Genomic DNA, 23617 nt, shown 5'->3' on the forward strand with positions numbered 1-23617 from the left:
CCGAAAATTCCTAAATGCAATATAACATATACCGTAGAGTTAAAAGGAAGTCACGCTTGATCAAGGTCCGCGTCACTTTCCATTTTTGACCAGACAAAATGTCTGAGAAAAGAAAGAAAGAAGAATAATAATAATTACAGTAAGTGTGAAATTAATAACAATAATAACAGTGGCAGATAAAAGAAGAATTTACAGGTCTACAAAATATATGGTTTCTAACCTAGCGAGTTTTGGGAAATGGTAATTTAAGGAGATTACTTTGTTGAGAATACTGGGAAATAAGGAAGACCTGGTTGGAATGAGGTATGTGCAAGTCTAACGAGTGCATACAGGGACAATGGTAATGTTATTGTTGTTTTAGTAGATATGTCTTCTTAAGCTGGAGATGTTATTTAGTTCTCTAATATAATGCGGGAAGTTTTTGCAGAGTCGGCTCCCTGCCACAGAGAAAGCCTTCGAGAAAGTGGCTGAACGATGGAGTGGGACAGAAAGGATTTCGCTCTGATGGGAACAGGTGTTCCTGCCGTGTTGTTCAGACCACAGCGTTAAGGTCGGGGAGAGGTATGAGGGACAGTGTTAAATCATAAGACAGTGAACAAGACAGAGGTTATGGAAATCTCTGCGCTTGTCTGCACACAGCCAGGGTAGCTATGCGTCTGATGGTGAAATGTGATTGAAGAGTCGAACATCACAGATTTAACGAACACAGGGATTCATTACCAGTTCCAGGTGTCGTGAGATATCCTGAGAAATACCTTGAAGGATAACATCGCTGTAAGTATAGGTGCTTGTGCCAAGTTCATTTTCAGGTCTAGAGGAAAGAGCTTTTCATATTTTTGTAGGGCTTGGAGAGATGCTGAAGCCTTCTAGAGCATTACGTTACATGCTCAGTCCAGTTTTCATCTAATATTACTGCTAGACTCTTTGCTGAAAGAGAGAAGTTGATATTTATCCCATTTGGGGTTAAAGACGGTAGGAATTCCCGATATTTCGTGCAAATGAGCCTAGAATGACCAAGCAGTACGGCTTCGGTTTTGGATGGGTTGTGCTTAACCCTATATCCTGTGCGCATTTTCCTAGTGCATACATGTCGGTGTTGAGATTCTAGCTAGCTGTCTTCAGGTTTATAGAATTTGCATGGATGTCATCGACGTACATGTGGTATTTGCAGGACAAGCCTGGTGGTACATCATTTACGTACATCGAAAAGGAGAATTTTAGTACATCCTTTGTCTTCCTCAGACCTTTGAGCAGATTTGTCCATGCAGATGTATGGCGAACCACAGTGTGACGTGGACTTCGAACCATTTTGCACATCTTATAAGACGCTAAGGAATTGGTAAGTGCCGAAAAAAAATTCTGGAATTGACATAGGGTCGGGCCCCACAGTCCAGCACGTAACCACCTTGCCACTCTGTAACTGTTCTGGACGTTTGGGGTGTCGCACTGTCCTGCTGGAATTGCCCGAGTCCGTCGGAATGCACACTGGACGTGAATGGATGCAGGTGATCAGACAGGACACTTATGTACGAGTCACCTGTCAGAGTCGTATCTAGACATATCAGAGGTCCCATACCAGAGCAACTGCACACGCCCTACACCATTACAGAGCCTGTACCAGCTTGAACAGTCTCCTGCTAACATGCAGGGTCCATGGCTTCAAGAGGTTGTCTCCATACCCGTACACGTCCATCCGCTCGATACAATTTGAAACGAGACTGACCCGACCAGGCAACACGTTTCCAGTCATCAACATTCCAATGTCGCTGTTGACGGGCCCAAACGAGGCTTAAAGATTTGTATCGTGCAGTCATCTAGGATACACGAAAGGGTGTTCGCCAGCGAAAGCCCTTATCGATGATGTTCCGTTGAATGGTTCGCACGCTGACACTTGTTGATAGCTCAGGATTGAAATGTGCAGCAATTTGCGGAAGGGTTGCACTTCTGTTGCGTTGAACGGTTCCCTTCAGTCGTCTTTAGTCCCGTTCTTGCAACATCTTTTACCGGCAGCAGCGATGTCGGAGTTTTGATGTTCTAGCAGATTTCTGATATTCACGGTACACTTGTGAAATGGTCGTACGGGAAAGTCCCCACTTCATCGTACGTCGTACGGGAAAGTCCCCACTTCATCGTACTTTGGGATACTGTGTCCCATCGCTCATACGGCGACTATAACACAACGTGCAAATTCACTTACATCTTCATAACCTGCCATTGCAGCAGTAGTAACTGATCTAACAACTGCGCCAGACACTTTCTTGTTTTATATTGGCGCTGCCAATCGCATCGCCGTGTTCTGCCTGTTTACTAATCTGTGTATTTGAATACGCACGCCTACACCTGTTTTTTTGGCGATTCAGTGTAAATCCGAGTATTTGCGTCCCGTCATCTACCTACCTCAAAATATACACACTCTTGGCAACTGTTATACATGTCTTAATTCACAATGGCTCGAAGCAGTACGGGACTTAACATCTGAGGTCATCAGTCCCCTAGACTTAGAACTACTTAAACCTAACTAACCTAAGGAGAGCACACACATCCATGCCCGAGGCAGGATTCGAACCTGCGACCGTAGCAGCAGCACGGTTCCGAACTGAAGAGCCTAGAACCGCTCGGCCACCGCGGCCAGCTAAGCTTAAGGTTTCGCACAATTAAGACAGCCGGCTGCTGTGGCCGAACGGTTCTAGGCTCTTCAGTCTCGAACCGCGTGACTTCTACGGTCGCAGGTTCGAATTCTGCCTCGGCCATGGATGTGTGTGCTGTCCTTAGGCTAGTTAAGTTTAAATAGTTCTAAGTTCTAGGGGACTGATGGTCTCAGATGTTAAGTCTCATAGTGCTCAGAGCCATTTGAACCTTAAGCTTAAGATTATAGTAAGATTGTGAAAGCATAAAAAATAAAATTCGATGTATAATTATTGTAATATTGGACGATAGATATCAGTTTTTTGTGTAGATCCTGCAAGCCTTTAAATAGGTAAACAGCAACTAGAACTCGGTGGTATAGACGAGGTTCCTCATTACGTCAGGTGTAACTCCTCTCACCGCCGTGTTTCTGTTCCTCTGTTGCAGGAGCTGTACGAGACAGCTCCAAGCTTCGAGGGCAACTGTCTCCATCAGCAGCTGTCGACTCAAGAGCCCGTGAGGACCTGAGGACGTGTCTCGTCAGTGGAAACGCTCGCCATCCGCCCGTCTACGCCGGCCGTTCCTGTCGGATGCGCGGCGACTTACTCGGGCCCCAACCCCCGCCTCGCTTGATTGATGTCGCCGCTGACAAAGTAGATGCCTCCGCCTGACGCAGACCGTAGCGCGAGCGAGTAGGAAAAGAACAGACTGAAGAAGAAAAAGAAGAAGAGGAGGAGGAGATTTGGGCAGAGGAAGAGTGCTGCGCGTTAAATATTCCGGCGCCGGGAGGCGGCGATTACTCTCGCCGGAGTGAGGGACTGAGACATCAGGACAAGCTCTAAGTTACACCCGGGCCAGATTTTCGCGACGGAATTAATTTCTTCTTTCCTCCCGCCCTGCCACGCCGGTGACGCAAATGAGCGCACAGCGCCGGCTCGTCAGCCCTCGGAGCCATCTGGCGGTCTGAGGTGGACTCTCATCTCGCTGACAGATTGCCCCCGCCCCCTCCCAGTCTATTGGCGCACAGCTTTCCGGGAGTCTTCCGTACTTCCGAGAGGCCCACTCGGGAGGGACTCTCGCCCCCACCTCCGAAAAGTGCAGCGACTGCCTCCTCACGATTTAATCCCATTTCCCCAGCCTGAGGACACCGGTCCACCCGAAGTGCCATTCCCTGGCTCGAGAAGGACGGTCTGACAGACTTGCATTATTAATCTTCAGCCCGAAGTACACGTCACCCGTCTCTTGCAATCAGTCCTTCGTGATTCTTTGACTCTTAACGCCCAGTAGCGGCACGTCAGTTCTACCAGCTGGAGAAGTTCCTTCGCTCGCTACTCGGCTCTCCTCTGCGCCCCATTTCTCCATTTTAAGGGCGGCTTACAAGCATTTCTCTCATTTTGGAGAGCCACTGTGCAGTCGGTACTGTACATTGTAGAACTTCCCATCTGTCACATGGGATACAGCCCTCTATCCTCGACAGTGTTCATCTGATAACTGTCATTCCTATAACATCATTTCTGAGTCTGCACCGGATTTCATGCCCAGCCAGTACGTTTTGGAGTACTGCAGCGTTTAGTACCTGTCGGAAGTTTTCTACGCGCTCCCGTTGTCCACCACTCACTGTCAAGTGGTTTCTTACATAGTACGCTTTACTGTGAGACTGACTATTGGTTGGCATCCTTGCACCAGGGAGCCAAGTTTCTGAATGGGTGCAGTAACTGGCGGAGACTAGGGAGCGAGTATAGTGCAATGACTGTGCGACAGCTCCAGAGGGAGAAGAGGAAGAAGGTCCATCTCGCAGTAGCCCGGTCCCTTACTGCTGACAGCCTGACCACACCTGTCGCAAATTTTGCTAAACGGAAAATTAGGCACACGGAGAAATGCCAGTTATTTTAGGAGAGCAGTGTGTGTTCTGCAAGGTCGGGACGTGGTGATTCCGATATCCGTTTCGCAACAGCATTCCACCCATTACACTGCTACTGTCTCTGCAAGGTCACGAGGTGGTGATTCCGACATTCGTTTCCCGACACCATTCCTCCCGTTACACTGCTACTGTCTCTACTCTGGGAAAGGATCTCGTGAGGGGTACGTGTGTGTGACTGTACTAGTGATGGATCATCGTGGGAAGACAGTGCCACAGTGACGTGTGAAAGGATACTCTTTCTTCAGAACCTAGACCCGAAGTGTACAGGTATCGGTAAGACGGCTGACTGAGGTTTGGTGAGTGTGCTTAGTGGCTGTGAAGGGTCAGAGTGTAGTGGTGACTGAAGAGTCGTAGTAGGTGACCTCTTGGGAGCAGTGCGATAGGATAGGAGTGCAGCTCGGCTGTAGGACAGTAGCGGGAGTGTGGGTGTGCCGGGAGAGGAGTTAGTTTCGGCCCGGGGATGGACCCGCGTGGAACGCCTCCGTAGGCAGCCATGGCGGAGGACCGCCGGCGCCTGTCGCAGACGCTGGACCCGCTGGCGCGCCTCGCCGAGCTGACGGTGGGCGGCGGGGGCGGCTCCGCCTCCGGCTCGGCCCCCGGCTCCGCCCCCGCGTCGCCGCGCCTGCTGCCGCGCCGCTCGCGCCTCCGCGCCGGCTCGCCGCCCCCGCAGCCGCCGCCGCGGCCGCACCACCTGCACCACCACCAGCACCACCAGCAGCACCACCACCACCACCCGCTGCTGCAGCAGATGTCGCTGCCTCTGCCGCTGTCCGTGAGTACCGCCACACTCTGCCTGCCTCATACGCTACTGGCCAGTAAAATTGCTACACCAAGAAGAAATGCAGATGATAAACTGGTATTCTTTGGACAACTATATTATACTAGAACTGAGATGTGATTACATTTTCACGCAGTTTAGGTGCATGCATACTAAGAAATCAGTACCCAGAACAACCACCTCTGGCCGTAATAACGGTCTTGATACACCTGGGCATTGACTCAAACAGAGCTTGGACGGCGTGTACAGGTAGAGCTGCCCATGCAGCTTCAACACGATACCATAGTTCGTCAAGAGTAGTGACTGGCGTATTGTGACGAGGAAGTTGCTCGGCCACCATTGACAAGACGTTTTCAGTTGGTGAGAGATCTGGAGAATCTGCTGGCCAGCTTTCAGTATCCAGAAAGGCCCGTACAGGACCTGTAATATGCGGTCGTGCATTATCCTGCTGAAATGTAACGTCCACTATTCAGAGTGCTGTCAATGCGAACAAGAGGTGACCGAGACGTGTAACCAATGGCACCCCATAACATCACACCGCCAGTATGGCGAAGACGAATAAACGCTTCCAATGTGCGTTCACCGCGATGTCGTCAAACACGGATGCGACCATCGTGATGGTATAAACAGCACCTGGATTCATCCGAAAAAATGACGTTTTGTCATTGGCGCACCCAGGCTCGTCGTTGAGTACACCATCGCAGGCGCTCCTGTCTGTGATGCAGCGTCAAGGGTTACCGCAGCCGTGGTCTCCGAGCTGATAGTCCATGCTGCTGCCAACGTCGTCGAACTCCTCGTGCAGATGTTTGTTGTCTTGCAAACGTCCCAATCTCTTGACTCAGGGATCGAGACGTGGCTGCACGATCCGTTATTGCCATGTCGATAAGATGGTCATCTCGAGTGCTAGTGATACGAGGCCGTTGGGATCCATCACGGCGTTCCGTATTACCCTCCTGAACCCAACGATTCCATTTTCTGCTAACAGTAATTGGATCCAGAACAACGCGAGCAGCAATGGCGCGATACGATAAACCGCAATCGTGATAGACTACAATCCGAGCGTTATCAAAGTCGGAAACGTGATGGTACGCATTTCTCCTCCTTACACGAGGCATCACAACAACGTTTCGCCAGGCAACGCCGGTCAACTACTGTTTGTGTATGAGAAATTGGTTGGTAACTTTCCTCATGTCAGCACGTTGTAGGTGTCGCCAACGGCGTCAACCTTGTAGGAATGCTCTGAAAAGCTAATCATTTGCATATCACAGCATCTTCTTACTGTCGGTTAAATTTCGCGTCTGTAGCACGTCATCTTCGTGGTGTAGCAATTTTAATGGCCAGTAGTGTAGACAGCTGTCCAGCCACTGTCCTTGTCCACGTCCCCCTGTCCTGGGGTTCCTGCCTCGTTTGCTGAGTCGTCAGCGCCTCCTGCTGCCGTGCAGAGTGCTGGGATTCGATTCCCGGCTGGATCTGAGATTCTTCTCCTCACAGGGACTGAGTGTTTTGTTGTCCTGATCATCACTTCATCATCAACGGACCGAAAATCGCCAGTGTGACGTCAACCGAAAAGGCTTGCAACTCCGCGGCTGAATTTCTCTAGGTGTGCACTCCCAGCCATCAGTGCCATACTGTCGTTCCGTTCCATTCTGTCTTTCCCTGTTCCGTCTCTTGTTTTCTGGGATAAACACTGGCGTCTCAAGATACGGCCTAAAAGTTTATTCTTGTTTTTCTTTATGATGTATAAAGCTTTCCGGTTTCCCCAGTTCTGCTCAGCACCTTCTGGTTTCTCGAGCCATCATCCCATTTTGACGTACGACCCCTTCAATTAGCCACCTAAATACAGATATTCACGTTTAGCTGTCCCAGATTCCACCCACCAATGCCTCTAACTCATATTACGATCACTTGCACCGCCAGTCTTACTACAGAAGGTTCGCCTCGTGAGACAACGTGAATCACGATTCCATAGCAACCAATAGGATAGGCGAACTGCAGGGATATCAACTTACTTCTATATTTTATTTTATGACCTTCATGGGACCACTATAATCGGTTATACAAAGGTTTATGCAGGTTGTTGTTGCAACAATAATTCAATAAGACAGTTCACAAGTACAAGGATGTAATGGAAATGCCGTGTGGCTAGGGTCTCCCGTCGGGTAGACCGGTCGCCTGGTGCAAGTCTTTTGAGATGTCGCCACTTCGGCGACTTGCGTGTCGATGGGGATGAAATGATGATGATAAGGACAACACAACATCCAGTTCCTGGGCGGAGAAAATCTCCGATCCAGCCCGGAATCGAACGCGGGCCGTTAGGTATTACATTCTGTCACGCTGACCACTCACGTACCTGGGGCGGACGATACAAGGATGATTATAATTTATTATTATGTGAAGGGTGTTTTGCGCTTCTTTCTGCCCAATACTCCTTCATTATTTCACATATTTTCTTTCTTTCTTCGTATTAGCTCACTCTTTCTGTAACTCTTTTATTGATCTTCGTTTTTACTCTAATTCGCGTGTCTTGCAGGATTCTGGTTTTCTCTGTTTTGTTTTTAAGCCGTCTACTGCAGTTTCCAGTTCTCTTGTATCTTTCTTAATTTCTGTGATGCATTTAATGTTGCTCTTGCTATTCCACAATCGTCCCATTATTTCCTTCCAATTTTTTTCCGGGTGTTCTAATCAGATGGCTAAAGAACTAGATATTATATTTCTTCCTGACCGTCCTCATTGCTGGTTCTATTCTCTTGTATAACGTTTCATGTGATGCTGTTCTCCAATTCTCATTTATTTGATATTGTTTATTTATGCATGTCTTAATTATTCTTCTTCCTATCTTTGGTATTTTGTCAATTTCTGTTGTATTAGTTATTTTGAAGATGGTTTCAACTGCGTAAGTTATTTCTGGTTGAGTAAATGTTTTACAATTTTTAACTTTGCATCTATGGATAGGTTTTTTGTTGTTGTATGTGTTGTTAGTAATGTAATTTGCTTTGTTCAGTTTTTTAATTTTTTATTCTACAGTATTTTGCCATGATTGTTTCTCATTTAGATTGTAAGTTACGATCTCACCGAAATATTTAAATTTTTCAACAATTTTCATTTCTTGTTCTCTTATTGTAATTATCTCTGCAAGGAGTGGGTCAGTTAGCATAGTCTCTTCAAATGAGATTCTGAGGCCAGTTTTCTGTGCTACTCTTAGGATTTTACTGTCAGTAGGCGCAGTCCCATTTAAAAATTTGTAACTGTTGAAATACCTGCACTGCTGTCAAAATCTCAAAAACTGTATATTGGGTGCAAATACGCGTCCTTGCCTTAAATACAGTTGTTTGAAAACTGCATATAGGTAGCGCCTTCCATGCCCGCAACATTTGGGGTGCAAATGTTACATGATTCACCCTGTGTAGGATTTGACCGATCTTTTCCTCGATCTTGAGCCCGCATAGCAATTTTCTCTTTTTGTTGAGCGCCGCCGTGGCTATCAGCATTGTCGATTTCGTGTTGGTTCTCCGCTGTAATATTTCCAAAGTGCTCGAATTTTGCAATCTGCTCTGGGCTTTGACCGTATATCGGGATTTTGGACTTCTGCCCATTTGATGCTTTTTGTTGTATTATTATTGTTGTTGTTGTGATCTTCAGTCCTGAGACTGGTTCGATGCAGCTCTCCATGCCTCTCTATCCTGTGCAAACTCCTTCATCTCCCAGTACATACTGCAACCTATATCCTTCTGAATCTGCTTGTGTATTCATCTCTTGGTCTCTCTCTACGATTTTTATCCTCCACACTGCCCTTCAATGCTAAATTTGTGATTCCTTGATGCCTCAGAACATGTCCTACCAACCGATCCCTTCAACTAGTCAAGTTGTGCCACAAATTTCTCTTCTCCCCAATCCTATTCAATACCTCCTCTTTAGTTACGTGATCTACCCATCTAATCTTCAGAATTCTTCTGTAGCACCACATTTCGAAAGCTTCTATTCTCTTCTTGTCCAAACTATTTATCGTCCATGTTTCACTTTCGTACATGGGTACACTCCATACAAATACCTTCAGAAACGACTTCCTGACACTTAAATCTATACTCGATGTTAACAAATTTCTCTTCTTCAGAAACGCTTTCCTCGCTATTGCCAGTCTACATTTTATATCCTAACTATTTCGACCATCATCAATTATTTTGCTCCCCAAATAGCAAAACTCCTTTACTACTTTCAGTGTCTCATTTCCTAATCTAATTCCCTCAGCATCACCCGACTTAATTAGACTACATTCCATTATCCTCGTTTTGCTTTTGTTGACGTTCATCTTATATCCTTCTTTCAAGACACTGTCCATTCCGTTCAACTGCTCTTCTAGGTCCTTTGCTATCTCTGACAGAATTACAATGTGATCGGCGAACCTCAAAGTTTTTATTTTTTCTCCCTGAATTTTTTTGGCTACTACGAACTTTTCTTTTGTTTCCTTTATTGCTGTCTCAATATACAGATTGAATAACATCGGGGAGAGGCTACAACCCTGTCTCAGTCCCTTCCCCACCACTGCTTCCCTTTCATGTCCCTCGACTCTTATAACTGCCATCTGGTTTCTGTATAAATTGTAAATAGTCTTTCGCTCCCTGTATTTTACCCCTGCCACCTTTAGAATTTGAAAGAGAGTATTTCAGTCAACATTGTGAAAAGCTTTGTCTAAGTCTACAAATGCTAGAGACGTAGGTTTGCCTTTCCTGAACCTTTCTTCTAAGATAAGTCGTAAGATCAGTATTACCTCAAGTGTTCCAACATTTCTACGGAATCCAAACTGATCTTCCCCGAGGTCGGCTTCTATCGGTTTTTCCATTCGTCTGTAAAGAATTCGCGTTAGTATTTTTCAGAAGTGACGAATTAAACTTACAGTTCGGTAATTTTCACACCTGTCAACACCTGCTTTCTTTGGGATTGTAATTATTATATTCTTCTTGAAGTCTGAGGGTATTTCGCCTGTCTCATACATCTTGCTCACCAGATGACAGAGTTTTGTCAGGACTGGCTCTCCCAAGGCCGTCAGTAGTTCCAATGGAATGTTGTCTACTCCGGGGTCCTTGTTTCGACTCAGGTCTTTCAGTGCTCTGTCAAACTCTTCACGCAGTATCGTATCTCCCGTTTCATCTTCATCTACATCCTCTTCCATTTCCATAATATTGTCCTCAAGTACAGCGCCCTTGTATAGACCCTCTATATACTCCTTCCACCTTTCTGCTTTCCCTTCTTTGCTTAGAACTGGGTTTCCATCTGAGCTCTTGATATTCATACAAGTGGCTCTTTTCTCCAAAGGTCTCTTTAATTTTCCTGTACGTAAAATCTATCTTACCCCTTGTGAGATAAGCCTCTAAATCCTTACATTTGTCCTCTAGCCATGCCTGCTTAGACATTTTGCACTTCCTGTCGATCTCATTTTTGAGACGTTTGTATTCCTTTTTGCTTGCTTCATTTACTGCATTTTTATATTTTCTCCTTTCATCAATTAAATTCAATATTTCTTCTGTTACCCAAGGACTTCTACTAGCCCTCGTCTTTTTACCTACTTGATCCTCTGCTGCCTTTACTACTTCATCCCTCATTCTTCTTCTACTGTACTTCTTTCCCCCACTGCTGTCAATTGTTCCCTTATGCTCTCCGTGAAACTCTGCACAACCTCTGGTTTAGTCAGTTTATCCATGTCCCATCTCCTTAAATTCCCACCTTTTTGCAGTTTCTTCAATTTTAAACTGCAGTTCATAACCAATAGATTGTGGTCAGAGCCTACATCTGCCCCTGGAAATCTCTTACAATTTAAAACCTGGGTCCCAAATCTCTGTCTGACCATTATATAACCTGTCTGATACCTTTTAATATCTCCGGGATTCTTCCACGTATATAACATTCTTTTATGATTCTGCGACCAAGTGTTAGCTATCATTAAGTTATGCTCTGTGCAAAATTCTACCAGGCGGCTTCCTCTTTCATTTCTTAGCCCCAATCCATATTCACCTACTACGTTTCCTTCTCTCCCTTTTCATACTCTCGAATTCCAGTCACCCATGACTATTAAATTTTTCATTATATTTTAAATTCCAGTCTTAAGGTCCCATACTCCGAGGAGGGTAGGGGACGATGAGGGAGACCCGCACCGCCGACTAGGCAAGGTCCTAGCGGAGGTGGTTTGAACTTACCTGTTCTCTGGTGCCTGCGAGAATCATTTCCGAATTGCAAAAAAAAGTGCAAGATGCTTGGAAAAAGCTATTCCAGTTATTTGGCACGTTTATGATCGTTTTCGTGCGAGAAAATGCTGCTGCTATGCCGCCAGAGGGAGGCAGAGTCCGCACAGGGTACGATGGCCGATGTGCGGCAACCAGTTTTCTACCACAGCGCTGGACGCGTTCATTCGCTTATTCCTAAGGGGAGGCCGACATTGTTTGCCCCCTTTCGGCCGGTTGGCTACGAGCCGTCAGTATCATAATGACGTGCCCATCGTTCCGTTAATGGTCATTATTATTGTTAAACTTGCTCTTAAATAAGACACTATGCAAAATTAGAAAAGTTTGCAATGATATGTACGGTTCGCTAAGATTTTACGTTTGCGGCATATTACGTAATATGTTATCGCATATGAAATGTAGATGACATACTGAAATTTTCTTTAGACTTGTGTGGAGGTGTGTCTGATGTGAAGGTCGATGTCATGACCTCACACAAATGCAGAATGCTTTTCGATTGGTACCCCAGGGATTTGCAGTGGGATGATAGAGGGTAGCACGAGTGGGGTGGTTGTAGGAATCTGGAACATTCTATAATAATTAGTACTGGAATACTTCAGGAAATAACTTTTACTTAACTTTGTCCTGCGACTGCACTCCAGGAACATAACTAATAACAACTATCTTTTGTGAATACAAATGACTTTTTTTTTTTGTCATCAGTCTACTGACTGGTTTGATGCGGCCCGCCACGAATTCCTTTCCTGTGCTAACCTCTTCATCTCAGAGTAGCACTTGCAACCTACGTCCTCAATTATTTGCTTGACGTATTCCAATATCTGCCTTCCTCTACAGTTTTTGCCCTCTACAGCTCCCTCTAGTACCATGGAAGTCATTCCCTCATGTCTTAGCAGATGTCCTATCATCCTGCCCCTTCTCCTTATCAGTGTTTTCCACATATTCCTTTCCTCTCCGATTCTGCGTAGAACCTCCTCATTCCTTACCTTATCAGTCCACCTAATTTTCAACATTCGTCTATAGCACCACATCTCAAATTCTTCGATTCTCTTCTGTTACGGTTTTCCCACAGTCCATGTTTCACTACCATACAATGCTGTACTCCAGACGTACATCCTCAGAAATTTCTTCCTCAAATTAAGGCCGGTATTTGATATTAGTAGACTTCTCTTGGCCAGAAATGCCTTTTTTGCCATAGCGAGTCTGCTTTTGATGTCCTCCTTGCTCCGTCCGTCATTGGTTATTTTACTGCCTAGGTAGCAGAATGACTCATTAACAAACATTAATTGGATTATTCAACAAGCAAGATAACACAATTCTGGTATTACGTGCGCAATACATGCGCGAACTAGAGGCTGCGAACCTATCGAGCTGAAGGCTATTCTAATCTGGCTTCGCTCACGACCTGTAGCTGACTCGGCTGGTGCGATTTGCAGGTCTATGTCCGTGCTACACGGCGGCCCTGCAAGCGCCAGCGAGTACAGAAAGGTTGCAAGTGCTGGACCGCTATCGATTATTGCAAACTCTAGCGTGGTGTCCAACGTTGATACCACAGTGTCTCCATCACCAATCTAGAGAAAATAAATTGTATGTAGCACATACATATGCGATCCCCCGCGCCTCCGTTAAAGCCAGAAAGAAATACCCACAATATTCTACATATTTCATAGATGATTTGAAATATCGAAATGAGACTTTTGCATATGACAACACACAGAGAGGAGAGTATTTTGCCATAAGATGAATAGGCACAACTTCAATAGCTATCGTGTTATTCCACAAATTACAGACTTTTTCGATGAAGGGATGTAATAATTTAGGGCTGACGATAGCTGGTGAAATGAGAAATGCTCCAGATGTTGGAACAACATAAGTGAAGACATTGTATGTTTATTTTTGTATCAAGGATGTGCTTCATGGTAAGCTATTGACTTTATTTTTCCCTCACTTTCTCATTTAATAAACCTAATATACCACTGTTTCCGAATTCTCTCGGAATTTCGTCTGCACAACATGCTATAAGGTGACATCGCGTACTCTTTTCCGTGTTTTGGCAAAAGAAGCAGATTTTAAGAGGGCAACAAGTGAAACATAGTTTTGCACAAAATTCGCCCCTCATGACGGTTCTCTGAAACTAATGAACGTTTAACAAGCCAGGCCAAAATAAATCGCTGTTTTTCTGATTTTCAGCTGAATTGCTTTTAGATACTAAGCAAAGCAGAGGTGACAAATGTCTTTGGATAGTCAGCATACGGACGTGGGTGTGCAGAGATTTCACTTAATATTTGCAAAAAATGTCAGCATAGGTTTTAGTTTAGATGCGAGCTTTTCCTCCAGCGCATGGCATTTCCCCCTACAGCGCCTGCCTGCAACCCCCACCACTACCCCTTTCCCAATGCGTGCTATGCCGATTGTGCATTTTCTGCCACAGCTATGTGCACTGTGAGTATGGATTGCTGCGGCTGTTTGCGCACCCTCCACTGTGAGATGTGTGCCCCATTTTGTCTTCATTTGTTGTCATGAACTCCCTGTCGCCTCACTTGTCAGTAAAATCAACTTGTTCTTGAAGGTGCTTTTCTTTCTGGCAGTGGTGTACAGGGTGAATCACCTAGAACTTGCACCGCAAAAATAGCGCAAATGAAAATTGCCATTGATGTGTGGGTTTCACAGAATGGATCGGTAGTCAGGGTTTCATAGTGTTATCCAATAGTGTTGTAGTAGAAAGGGTGTTTTTTGTGCAAACATGTACTTTTTACGTGAAAAAATGCCTATTGATATTATCAAACTAAAATAGAGTAGATTAGAATGTCAGTGGTCTTTTCTGCAGGTTTCTACTGCGAGTCGTTTACGAAATATCATATTTTTCAAAAATTTCCACACCATCACTTGTTTTTCTCGCTCAACCTGCGTAGTTGCCAGGTAAGACGTTGTTTGCTTAGAGTGCACTTGTGTGTTCCTTGAGTGCATTGTGTCTTGCTACTCAGAGTGTGACTGTGCAAGCGATAGGTTGTGGGTTTACGATGGGATGTACCAATGCAGACAAAACGGGCATGCTCATGGTGTTTGGAGAGTGTACAGAGAATGGAGTTAGTTCTTATAAAGTGTGTGCAGCAAGATACCCCATTAGACGCCAAAGATCTGGGCAATTATTTATCAAATGGTTCTAATAGCTCTGAGCACTATGCGACTTAACTTCTGAGGTCATCAGTCGCCTAGAACTTAGAATTAATTAAACCTAACTAACCTAAGGACATGACACACATCCATGCCCGAGGCAGGATTCGAACCTGCGACCGTCACGGTCGCTCGGTTCCAGACTGTAGCGCCTAGAACCGCACGGCCACTTCAGCTGGTCAATTATTTATCAGCCTCTTTAACCAGTTACTTGAAAATGGCAGTATAACACCTAGACAACGTAACAGAAGCAAAGAAATGACGGCAGAAGAGGGGGGAATTTAATGTTCTTGCCGCTGTTGCAGTTGATCCGCACATTAGCTCTCACGCAATCGGTCCAGGAAAAGGCACGTGTCAAGCAAGTGACCTGCACATTCTCCATTGACATAAGTTCCACCCCTGTCACATCTCTCTCCATCAAGAGCTGGATAAAATAATTATGAGAATCATGTTAGCTTCTTTACATGGGCATTAAGACAGGGTACTCCAGATGTATCACATATCTTGTTTAGTGACGAAGCCACGTTTACTAATAACGGCCAGGTAAATGGCCGAAATATGCAGTATTGGTCTGTTGACCTGTTGGCTTCGTCACATGGAATGTCAGTGTCCGTGGAGTATAAACGTATGCAGTGGGACAGTGAACCATCAACTTATATGCTCGTGCCTCATAGGTGGAACATTGAATGCACACAAGTACTTCAGCCTCCTAACAGAGCTTCTTTCGCGGGTGCTGGGTGTTCCTCTGCAGACTCTGCGGAACCAGTGTGAACCGTGATTTATTTTCAAAGAATGTTCTTAAGAATTTATTTTATTTACTAGCGATTCATCAATAGCATTAACACATTTAATCACACTATGTAAGCATGGAAGTAGTTGCCAGGGAGTAACTGATGAAAACATAACCAAATTCCTTTTAACAAATCGGAATTTTATTCACTTTAATGGTGCCTAAAAGAATTTTCTAAAAGAACCTTTTTTAAAATTATAATCAGAAAGCAACCTCTAAATATCAAAGTTACAATTTATTCAGAGGCAGAAAGAAACAAGTTTTGACTGTATGAGCATTCGGGCAGGAAACCTTGCCGCTTCCTGTTGACACGGCCATAGTTACGACCGCTCAGAACAGCCTCTGAAAGACTACACTGGAGCAAATCTGCAACACACCAGATTACTTTAAACTAAGAGTTTTAACAATTTACACAAGCACACAAACTATGCATCCCCGTAGGAGGGATGGAAATGGCACAAAACAGTAAGAATTAAAATATTAACCTTGCCACCGAAGGTACAACTTGATTTTAACTTTTAAGAAAAGTCTTTCGGTGAAAGAGTGGCAACTTTATATACTAAAATGATCATTCAAATAAAAGCCCATAAAATGCAATCTTATATAAAATTCTACAAGATTGGCCCAACGATAGTTAAGATGCTCTACAGTACACAGATACCGCCTCTCAAGATCATAGGCAATAATATGAAAGTTTCCAAAGATCAAAACATATTTCAGGTATTAGGCCGTTACACTCCAAGCAATAAATTCATTAACACACCAGATCCGACAAACATGACAGAGGCAGCTACTAATGTACGGTAGATTGATAGGGAGATTACCGAACAACCCGAACCGCAGGTTGCTCTAACCCGCTCCTACTCCACAAGGGAAAAACGGACCACCCAATTCATAAATAACCACCTTCCCGCGGGTGGGAAAACGGAGAAGAATGGTGGGACCAGCAAAACGGCTGGTGACCTCACAAGAAAACAAGTAGAATTTAATAAGAGTAAATCAAACAACGTATCACCAATCACTTAACTTCTAATAAACTGTGATTTCTCGAGAAGAGTTGGTGCAGCACCCTCAAATCCGAACCGTCCGCTGCCAGCCGCTTCAACGGACGCAGGAAGGCGCGCCGATCTCCCGTCTCACGGCGTCGCAGCTCGCACCGGCTAGACTGATGTCATGGGTTGACTCCTGTTGCTCTCGTGTCGACCGCGAAGCCACTACCTCTCGCTGTACGCCGCGGCCCACTGGACTCACGTGGCGACCTCACATGCGCCGACGCTGAAGACGGACAAGTGATCTCGTGTCTCAGTGCGCGACCGACCAACCGATCGATGCAACCGCCAGTGACCGTTGCCTCAGCGAACCCGAGCAGACTGGCAGCCTAATGAGCAGACTCAGGTGCAGGACTAAGCCCCGACCGGGCGACCACTATACTTCGAACGACAGACAGACACTAACTGTCTAACAAACGCGGAGGAGAGACAGACTAGCAAGCTGGGAACGAGAGACTGACCTCACTGGCGAGGCCAACGCCATGCCCTTATATGCCCGTGAACAGGCAACCTTTCCCCTTTCCCACCAGAGGGAGACACCAAAGCTGCGATTGCCACAGCGGCGCCACCGCCAGAAACGGAGGGCGACTGCTTCACACTACGCGCTGCGGCGAGCCCTTCAAAACAGCAATTTTCACCTCGGCTCACAGTGGTACCAACATGATGGCTGTCCAGACCACACTGCACGAGGTAGTACAGCATGTCTTCACGAATTGTTTCCAAGTCGTTGAGCTGGACGTAGAGGATCTGTGCCACGGCTGGCCCAGTCTCTGTATTTAACTCCAGTAAAACTTTTTTCTGTCTAGAAGGGCACACCAGCAAGACCCAATGATACACATCGATGTATTCCTGCAGTGTGCTTGGACGTCTTTGCTGAAATCCTAGCACGTGTGCAACAGTCATTCTGTACCAAACGGGAAGCGTGAATTGCCTCTGGCGTTGGTCGTTTAGAAAGCAACCTGTGCTGGCCAGTTTCCTTGTTACTGGTGAGAATCCGCATAGCTAACGTACTCACCTGTGTTTTCTGTAGCATATGGTACTACTGATATTGTACGTCAATGTGGGAACTTTTCAAAATACTATATCTCGTAAACCACTCGCGCTAGAATCCTGCAAAGAAGGCCACTGACATTCTAATTTAGCCTACTTTTAGTTTTTTAGTATCAAGAGGCATTGTCCCATTTAAAAGCGTGAGTTTTCACAAAAAAATACACTTTGTAGGCGCTATTAGAATCTATTGGCTGGCTCCTGACTACGAATCCGTTCCGTGAAATTTGTACATCAATAGCACTTTCCATTTCCGCAGTATTTGCGATGCAGGTTTTAGGTGATTCAGCCCGTATAAATAAATGAAGCAGATAGTCGTCAGATAAGCAGGATGCGTAACGTAAGTTTACTTCTTACAAGTGCTGATTGAAACTTTGGCGGTCGTGTCGGCCGCTGCCCCGGCGGCTCTTGTCCGTGTGTTGTCATGGAATACTGTTCATCGCATTCAGCAGATCACGTGGTTCTTCTTCAATTTCACTCAGGATAGCAATGACCTCACCGCATCGAGTAATTGACATCCTTTCATCCTCATCTTTAATTCCTCTCCTCAAGCATTCTTTTAATTCCATCATTTTTCTTCGGTGTACAGCTTGAACAATAGCGGGAGGGGGGGAGGGGATAGACTACACTTCCTTCTTACACCCTTTTTAATGGGAGCATTTCGTTCTTGGTTGTCCACTCTTATTATTCGCTCCCGACTCTTGTACATATTGTGCAGTATGCGATAAATAGTAACTGGACACCCCATGAAACGTACCTTTTTAATACAAGGTGCATTGTGCTTCCAGCTACTACAAGGTACTCCATATCGATGACCTCAGTAGTCATCGTGAGAGAGCAGAATGGGGCGCTCCCCGGAACTCACGGACTTCGAAAATGGTCAGGTGATTTGATGTCACTTGTTTCATACGTCAGTACGCGAGATTTCCACGCTCCTAAACATCCCTAGGTCCACTGTTCCCGATGAGATAGTGAAGTGGAAACGTGAAGGGACACGTACAGCACTAAAGCGCACAGACCGACGTCATCTGTTGACTGGCAGAGACCGCCTACAGTTGAAGAGGGGTCGTAGCGTGTAATAGGCAGACATCTATCCAGACCATTACACAGGAATTCAAAACTGCATCAGGATCCACTGCAAGTACTATGACAGTTAGGGGGGAGGTGAGAAAACTTGGACTTCATGGTCGAGCGGCTGCTCATAAGCCACACATCACGCCGGTAAATGTCAAAAGACGCCTCGCTTGGTGTAAGGAGCGTAAACATTGGACGATTGAACAGTGCAAAAACGTTGTGTGGACTGACGAATCACGGTACACAATGTGGCGATCCGATGGCAGGGTATGGGTATGGGGAATGCCTGATGAACGCCATCTGCCAGCGTGTGTAGTGCCAACAATAAAATTCGGAGGCGGTGGTCTTACGGTGTGGTCGTGTATTTCATGCAGGGGGCTTCCACCCCTTGTTGTTTTGCGTGGCACTGTCACAACACAGGCCTACGCTGATGTTTTAAGCACCTTTTTGCTTCCCACTGTTGAAGAGCAATTCGGGGATGGCGATTGCACCTTTCAACACGATCGAGCACCTGCTTATAATGCACGGTCTGTGACGGAGTGGTTACACGACAAGAACATCCCTGTAATGGACTGGCCTACACAGAGTCCTGACCTGAATCCCACAGAACACTTTTGGGATGTTTTGGAACGCCAACTTCGTGCCAAGCCTCACCGACCGACATCGATACCTCTCCCCAGTGTAGCACTCCGTGAAGAATGGGCTGCCATTTCCCAAGAAACCTTCCAGCACCTGATTGAACATTTGCCTGCGATAGTGGATACTGTCATCAAGACTAAGGGTGGGCCAACAAGTAATGTCTCTTTCTGCTGTAAGTTATATGAGGATTCTATTAAGTTCGTGAATTTTCATAAAACCTCGTAAGAAACAATTACAAACAAGCAATATTATATTTGCAGGTTGCCAAATTAAACTATAAATTCTGATTGAAAACGAGCGCCAGGCTCCCTATAAATAATATCAGGTGCCTTAGCGTAATAAAATTTATGCAAACAGGTACCTGACCTATAATAAATTGTGTCACTGAAAATAGTCACTTTATGATAAAATAAATCTTGTGATTGATGCTAATTAATTTTGATAGTATTTTTAAATAAGTTCTTCTGCTCCGGCGTCGTCGCATGTCCTGTGCAAATAAAAAGTTTAAATGCTCCGCGCAGTGGCAGCCAACTTTCTCGGTCAAAGATGATCGCAGCTAGTTCCGCAGCAGCTGCAAAAAATGCTACACAAACTCTTGCGTTTTAACAAATGTGGTGTGGGTTCCTTAAATGATTACTCTGCACTCCAGATTAGCGTATTATATTTTGGTAACTCTTTTACACATCAGTTATGTTCTAGTAAATAAACGAGAGCAAGACAAAAGCTGTCGCAATACAATCGTAAACAAACAATAGCTAAGACACAAAAAGACACCAGAAGACGACAAAGTTCATTGTCTTCCAGTCCTTTTATAATATAACAAAGATTATAGTGTTTAGTTCTTTAGTTCACACATATGATCTTATATAACGGAGAATAATGTCTTTATTCTACTATCAGAATCGATAAATTGTCTTTAAAGGCATTTCGTCACTTTGTCCGTATCACAATTATGGATTAAATTTGACACAACTTTACGCATGTATAGTTCTTTTGACGTTATTTATATTGTTCATGTCAAATATATGGAAATGGACACTATAAACACCATATTGAATTCCATCATTACCGATGGAGGGCGCCACGAACTTGTAAGTCGTTTCCAGCCAGGTGTCCGGATATTTTTGATCGCATAGTGCATGCTACCCACCTCCCCCTACAGCTTGCCACTATTTTTCTCAGAATTACATTGTCGAGCGCGTTTTAGAGGTCGACAAATCGCATGAATGTGTCTCGATTTTTCTTTAGCCTTGCTTCCATTATGAACTGCAACGTCAGAATTGTCTCTGTGGTGCCTTTACCTTTCCTAAAGCCAAACTGATCGTCGTCTAACATATCCTGAATTTTCCTTTACATTCTTCTTCAGCAATTTGCATGCATGAGCTGTTATCAACTCGTGCTATCTTCGGAATCGTGTGGATGATGCATTTCCGAAAGTCAGATAGTATGTCGGCAGACTTGTATTTCTACACAGCATCGTAAATAGTCGTTTTGTTGTCACTTCCGCCAATGATTTTAGAAATTTTGATGGAATGTTATCTATCCATTCTGCCTTATTCGATCTTAGGCCCTCCAAAGCTGTCTTAAATTCTATTATTGGATCCCCTATATCTTCTACATAGACTCCTGTTTCCTGTTCTATGATATCGTCAGAGAAGCCTTCCCCCTCATAGACGTCTTTAATGTACACTACTGGCCATTAAAATTACTACACCAAGAAGAAATGCAGATGATAAACTGGTATTCATTGGACCAATATACTACACTAGAACTGACATGTGATTACATTTTCACGCAATTTGGGTGCATAGATTCTGAGATCTCTGGCCGTAATAATGGCCTTGATAGGGCTGGGCATTGAGTCAAACAGAGCTTGGATGGTGTGTACAGGTACAGTTTCCCTTGCAGCTTCAACACTATACCACAGTTCTTCAAGAGTATTGACTGGCGTATTGCGACGAGCCAGTTGCTCGGCCACCATTGACCAGACGTTCTGAATCGGTGAAAGATCTGGAGAATGTGCTGGCCAGGGCAGCAGTCGGACATTTTCTGTATCCAGAAAGGACGGTACAGGACCTGGTAGATGCGGTCGTGCAGTATCCTGCTGAAATGTAGGTTTTCGCAGGAATCGAATGAAGGGTAGAGCCACGGGTCGTAACACATCTGAAATGTAACGTCCACTGTTCAAAGTGCCGTCTATGCTAACGAGAGGTGACGGAGACGTGTAACCAATGGCACCCCATACCATCACGCCGGGCCATACGCCAGTATGGCGATGACGAATACACGCTTCCAATGTGCGTTTACCGCGATGTCGCCGAACACGGATCCGACCATCATGATGCTGTAAACAGAACTTGGATTCATCCGGAAAAATTACGTTTTCCCATTCGTGCACCCAGGTTCGTCTTTGAGTACACCATCGCAGGCGCTCCTGTCTGTGATGCAGCGTCAAGGGTAACCGCAGCCACGGTCACCGAGCTGATAGTCCATGCTGTTGCAAACGTCGTCGAACTCTTCGTGCAGATGGTTGTTGTCTTGCAAACGTCTCCATCTGTTGACTCAGGGATCGAGACGTGGCTGCACGATCCGTTACAGCCATTCGGATAAGATGCCTGTCAGTGATACGAAGCCGTTGGGATCCAGTACGGCGTTCCGTATTACCCTCCTGAACCCTTCGATTGCATATTCTGCTAAGAGTCATTGGATCTCGACCAACGCGAGCAGCAATGTGGCGATACGGTAAACCGCAATCGCGATAGCCTACAATCCAACCTTTATCAAAGTCGGAAACGTGCTGGTATGCATTTCTCCTGCTTACACGAGGCATCACAATAACGTTTCACCAGGCAACGCCGGTCAAGTGCTGTTTGTGTATGAGAATTCGGTTGGAAACTTTCCTCATGTCTGTCCGCAGCTCGTTGTCGTCGCTTCCCGCGCCCGGGCTCCCGGGTTCGATTGCCGGCGGGGTCAGGGATTTTCTCTACCTCATGATGGCTGGGTGTTGTGTGCTGTACTTAGGTTAGTTAGGTTTAAGTAGTTCTACGTTCTAGGGGACTGATGACAATGGATGTTAAGTCCCATAGTGCTCAGTGCCTTTTTTTTTCCTCAGTTCAGCACGTTGTAGGTGTCGCCACCGGCGCCAACCTTTCGTGAATGCTCTGAAAAGCTAATCATTTTCATATCACATCATCTTCTTCCTGTCGATTAAATTTCACCTCTGTAGCACGTCATCTTCGTGGTGTAGCAGTTTTAATGGCCAGTAGTGTACTCTCTCCACCTATCCGTTCGTTCTGTATAAGAAGTCGCTCCATTGCCAGTAGGGAGTAACTAGATAAGAAACCCGCTGGTCTTTGTGTACTAGTGTGTACGGCGCCTTACTTGTTGGGTGACGCGGCGCCTCTTACCCGCCACAGGCGTCGCCGCCTCCGCCGCCGGCGCCGTCGACGTCTGCGCAGCACGCGACCGCCAGCATGGCGGCGTCGCTGTTCGCCGAGCTGCTGGAGGCGGAGCCGGCGGCGGCGCCGCGCTGGGGGCTGGGGGGCGGCCTGGAGGCGGCCGGGGGCGGCCTGCTGCTGCACCACCACCAGCACCAACACCAGCACCACCCGCACCACCAGGCGGCCGCCGCTGGAGCCAGCTGGCAGGAGCGCTGCCTGGAGCTGCAGCTGGAGCTGCACCGCTGCCGCGCCGACGCCGACCGCGTGCGCCACGCCCTCAGCGACCAGGTGGGTGCAACTAGCTAACGTCAGCCCTGTGGAACGTCCAGGGAGCAGTAACGACAACCGTATAGCGGAGCTGCTGAGCCGCAGTCACGCACAACAAAACTTCCTGGCAGATTATAACTGAGTGCCGGGCCGAGACTCGAACTCGGGACCTTTGCCTCCGCAATATCCTTTCTTCCAGGAGTGCTAGTTCTGCATGGTCCGCAGGAGAGCTTCTGTGAAGTTTGGAAGGTAGGAGACGAGGTATTGGCAGAAGTAAAGCTGTGAGGACAGGGCGTGAGTCGTGCTTGGGTAGCTCAGTCGGTAGAGCACTTGCCCGCGTAAGGCAAGTCTCGGCCTGGCACACAGTTTCAATCTGCCAGAAAATTTCTTATCAGCGCACACTCCGCTGCAGAGTGAAAATCTCATTCTGGAACAAAATGACTGTCAAACATAGCGGTCTAAACCGCCATGCACGGTTCGCGCAGCTCCCCCGTCACAGGTTCGAGTCCTCCCTCAACTACATCTACATACATACTCCGCAATCCACCATACGCTGCGTGGCGGAGGGTACCTCGTACTACAA

The 23617-nt window shown here is 46.0% G+C and overlaps 1 protein-coding gene across 1 annotated transcript in view; it reads left to right on the forward strand.

Annotated features, from left to right (window-relative positions):
• LOC126291490 (uncharacterized) overlaps window positions 1-23073 on the forward strand; it is a 103399-nt gene extending 80326 nt beyond the window's left edge. Inside the window, exons 2-3 of the mRNA XM_049984998.1 lie at window positions 3073-5318; window positions 22744-23073. Of these exons, the coding sequence (XP_049840955.1) occupies window positions 5040-5318; window positions 22744-23073 (609 nt within the window). The 5' untranslated portion in view covers window positions 3073-5039. The remainder of the gene's footprint in view (window positions 1-3072; window positions 5319-22743) is intronic.
• The last annotated feature ends 544 nt before the right edge of the window (window positions 23074-23617 follow it).

Source organism: Schistocerca gregaria, chromosome 9 (assembly GCF_023897955.1).
Source record: "Schistocerca gregaria isolate iqSchGreg1 chromosome 9, iqSchGreg1.2, whole genome shotgun sequence".
Taxonomy (NCBI): domain Eukaryota; kingdom Metazoa; phylum Arthropoda; class Insecta; order Orthoptera; family Acrididae; genus Schistocerca; species Schistocerca gregaria.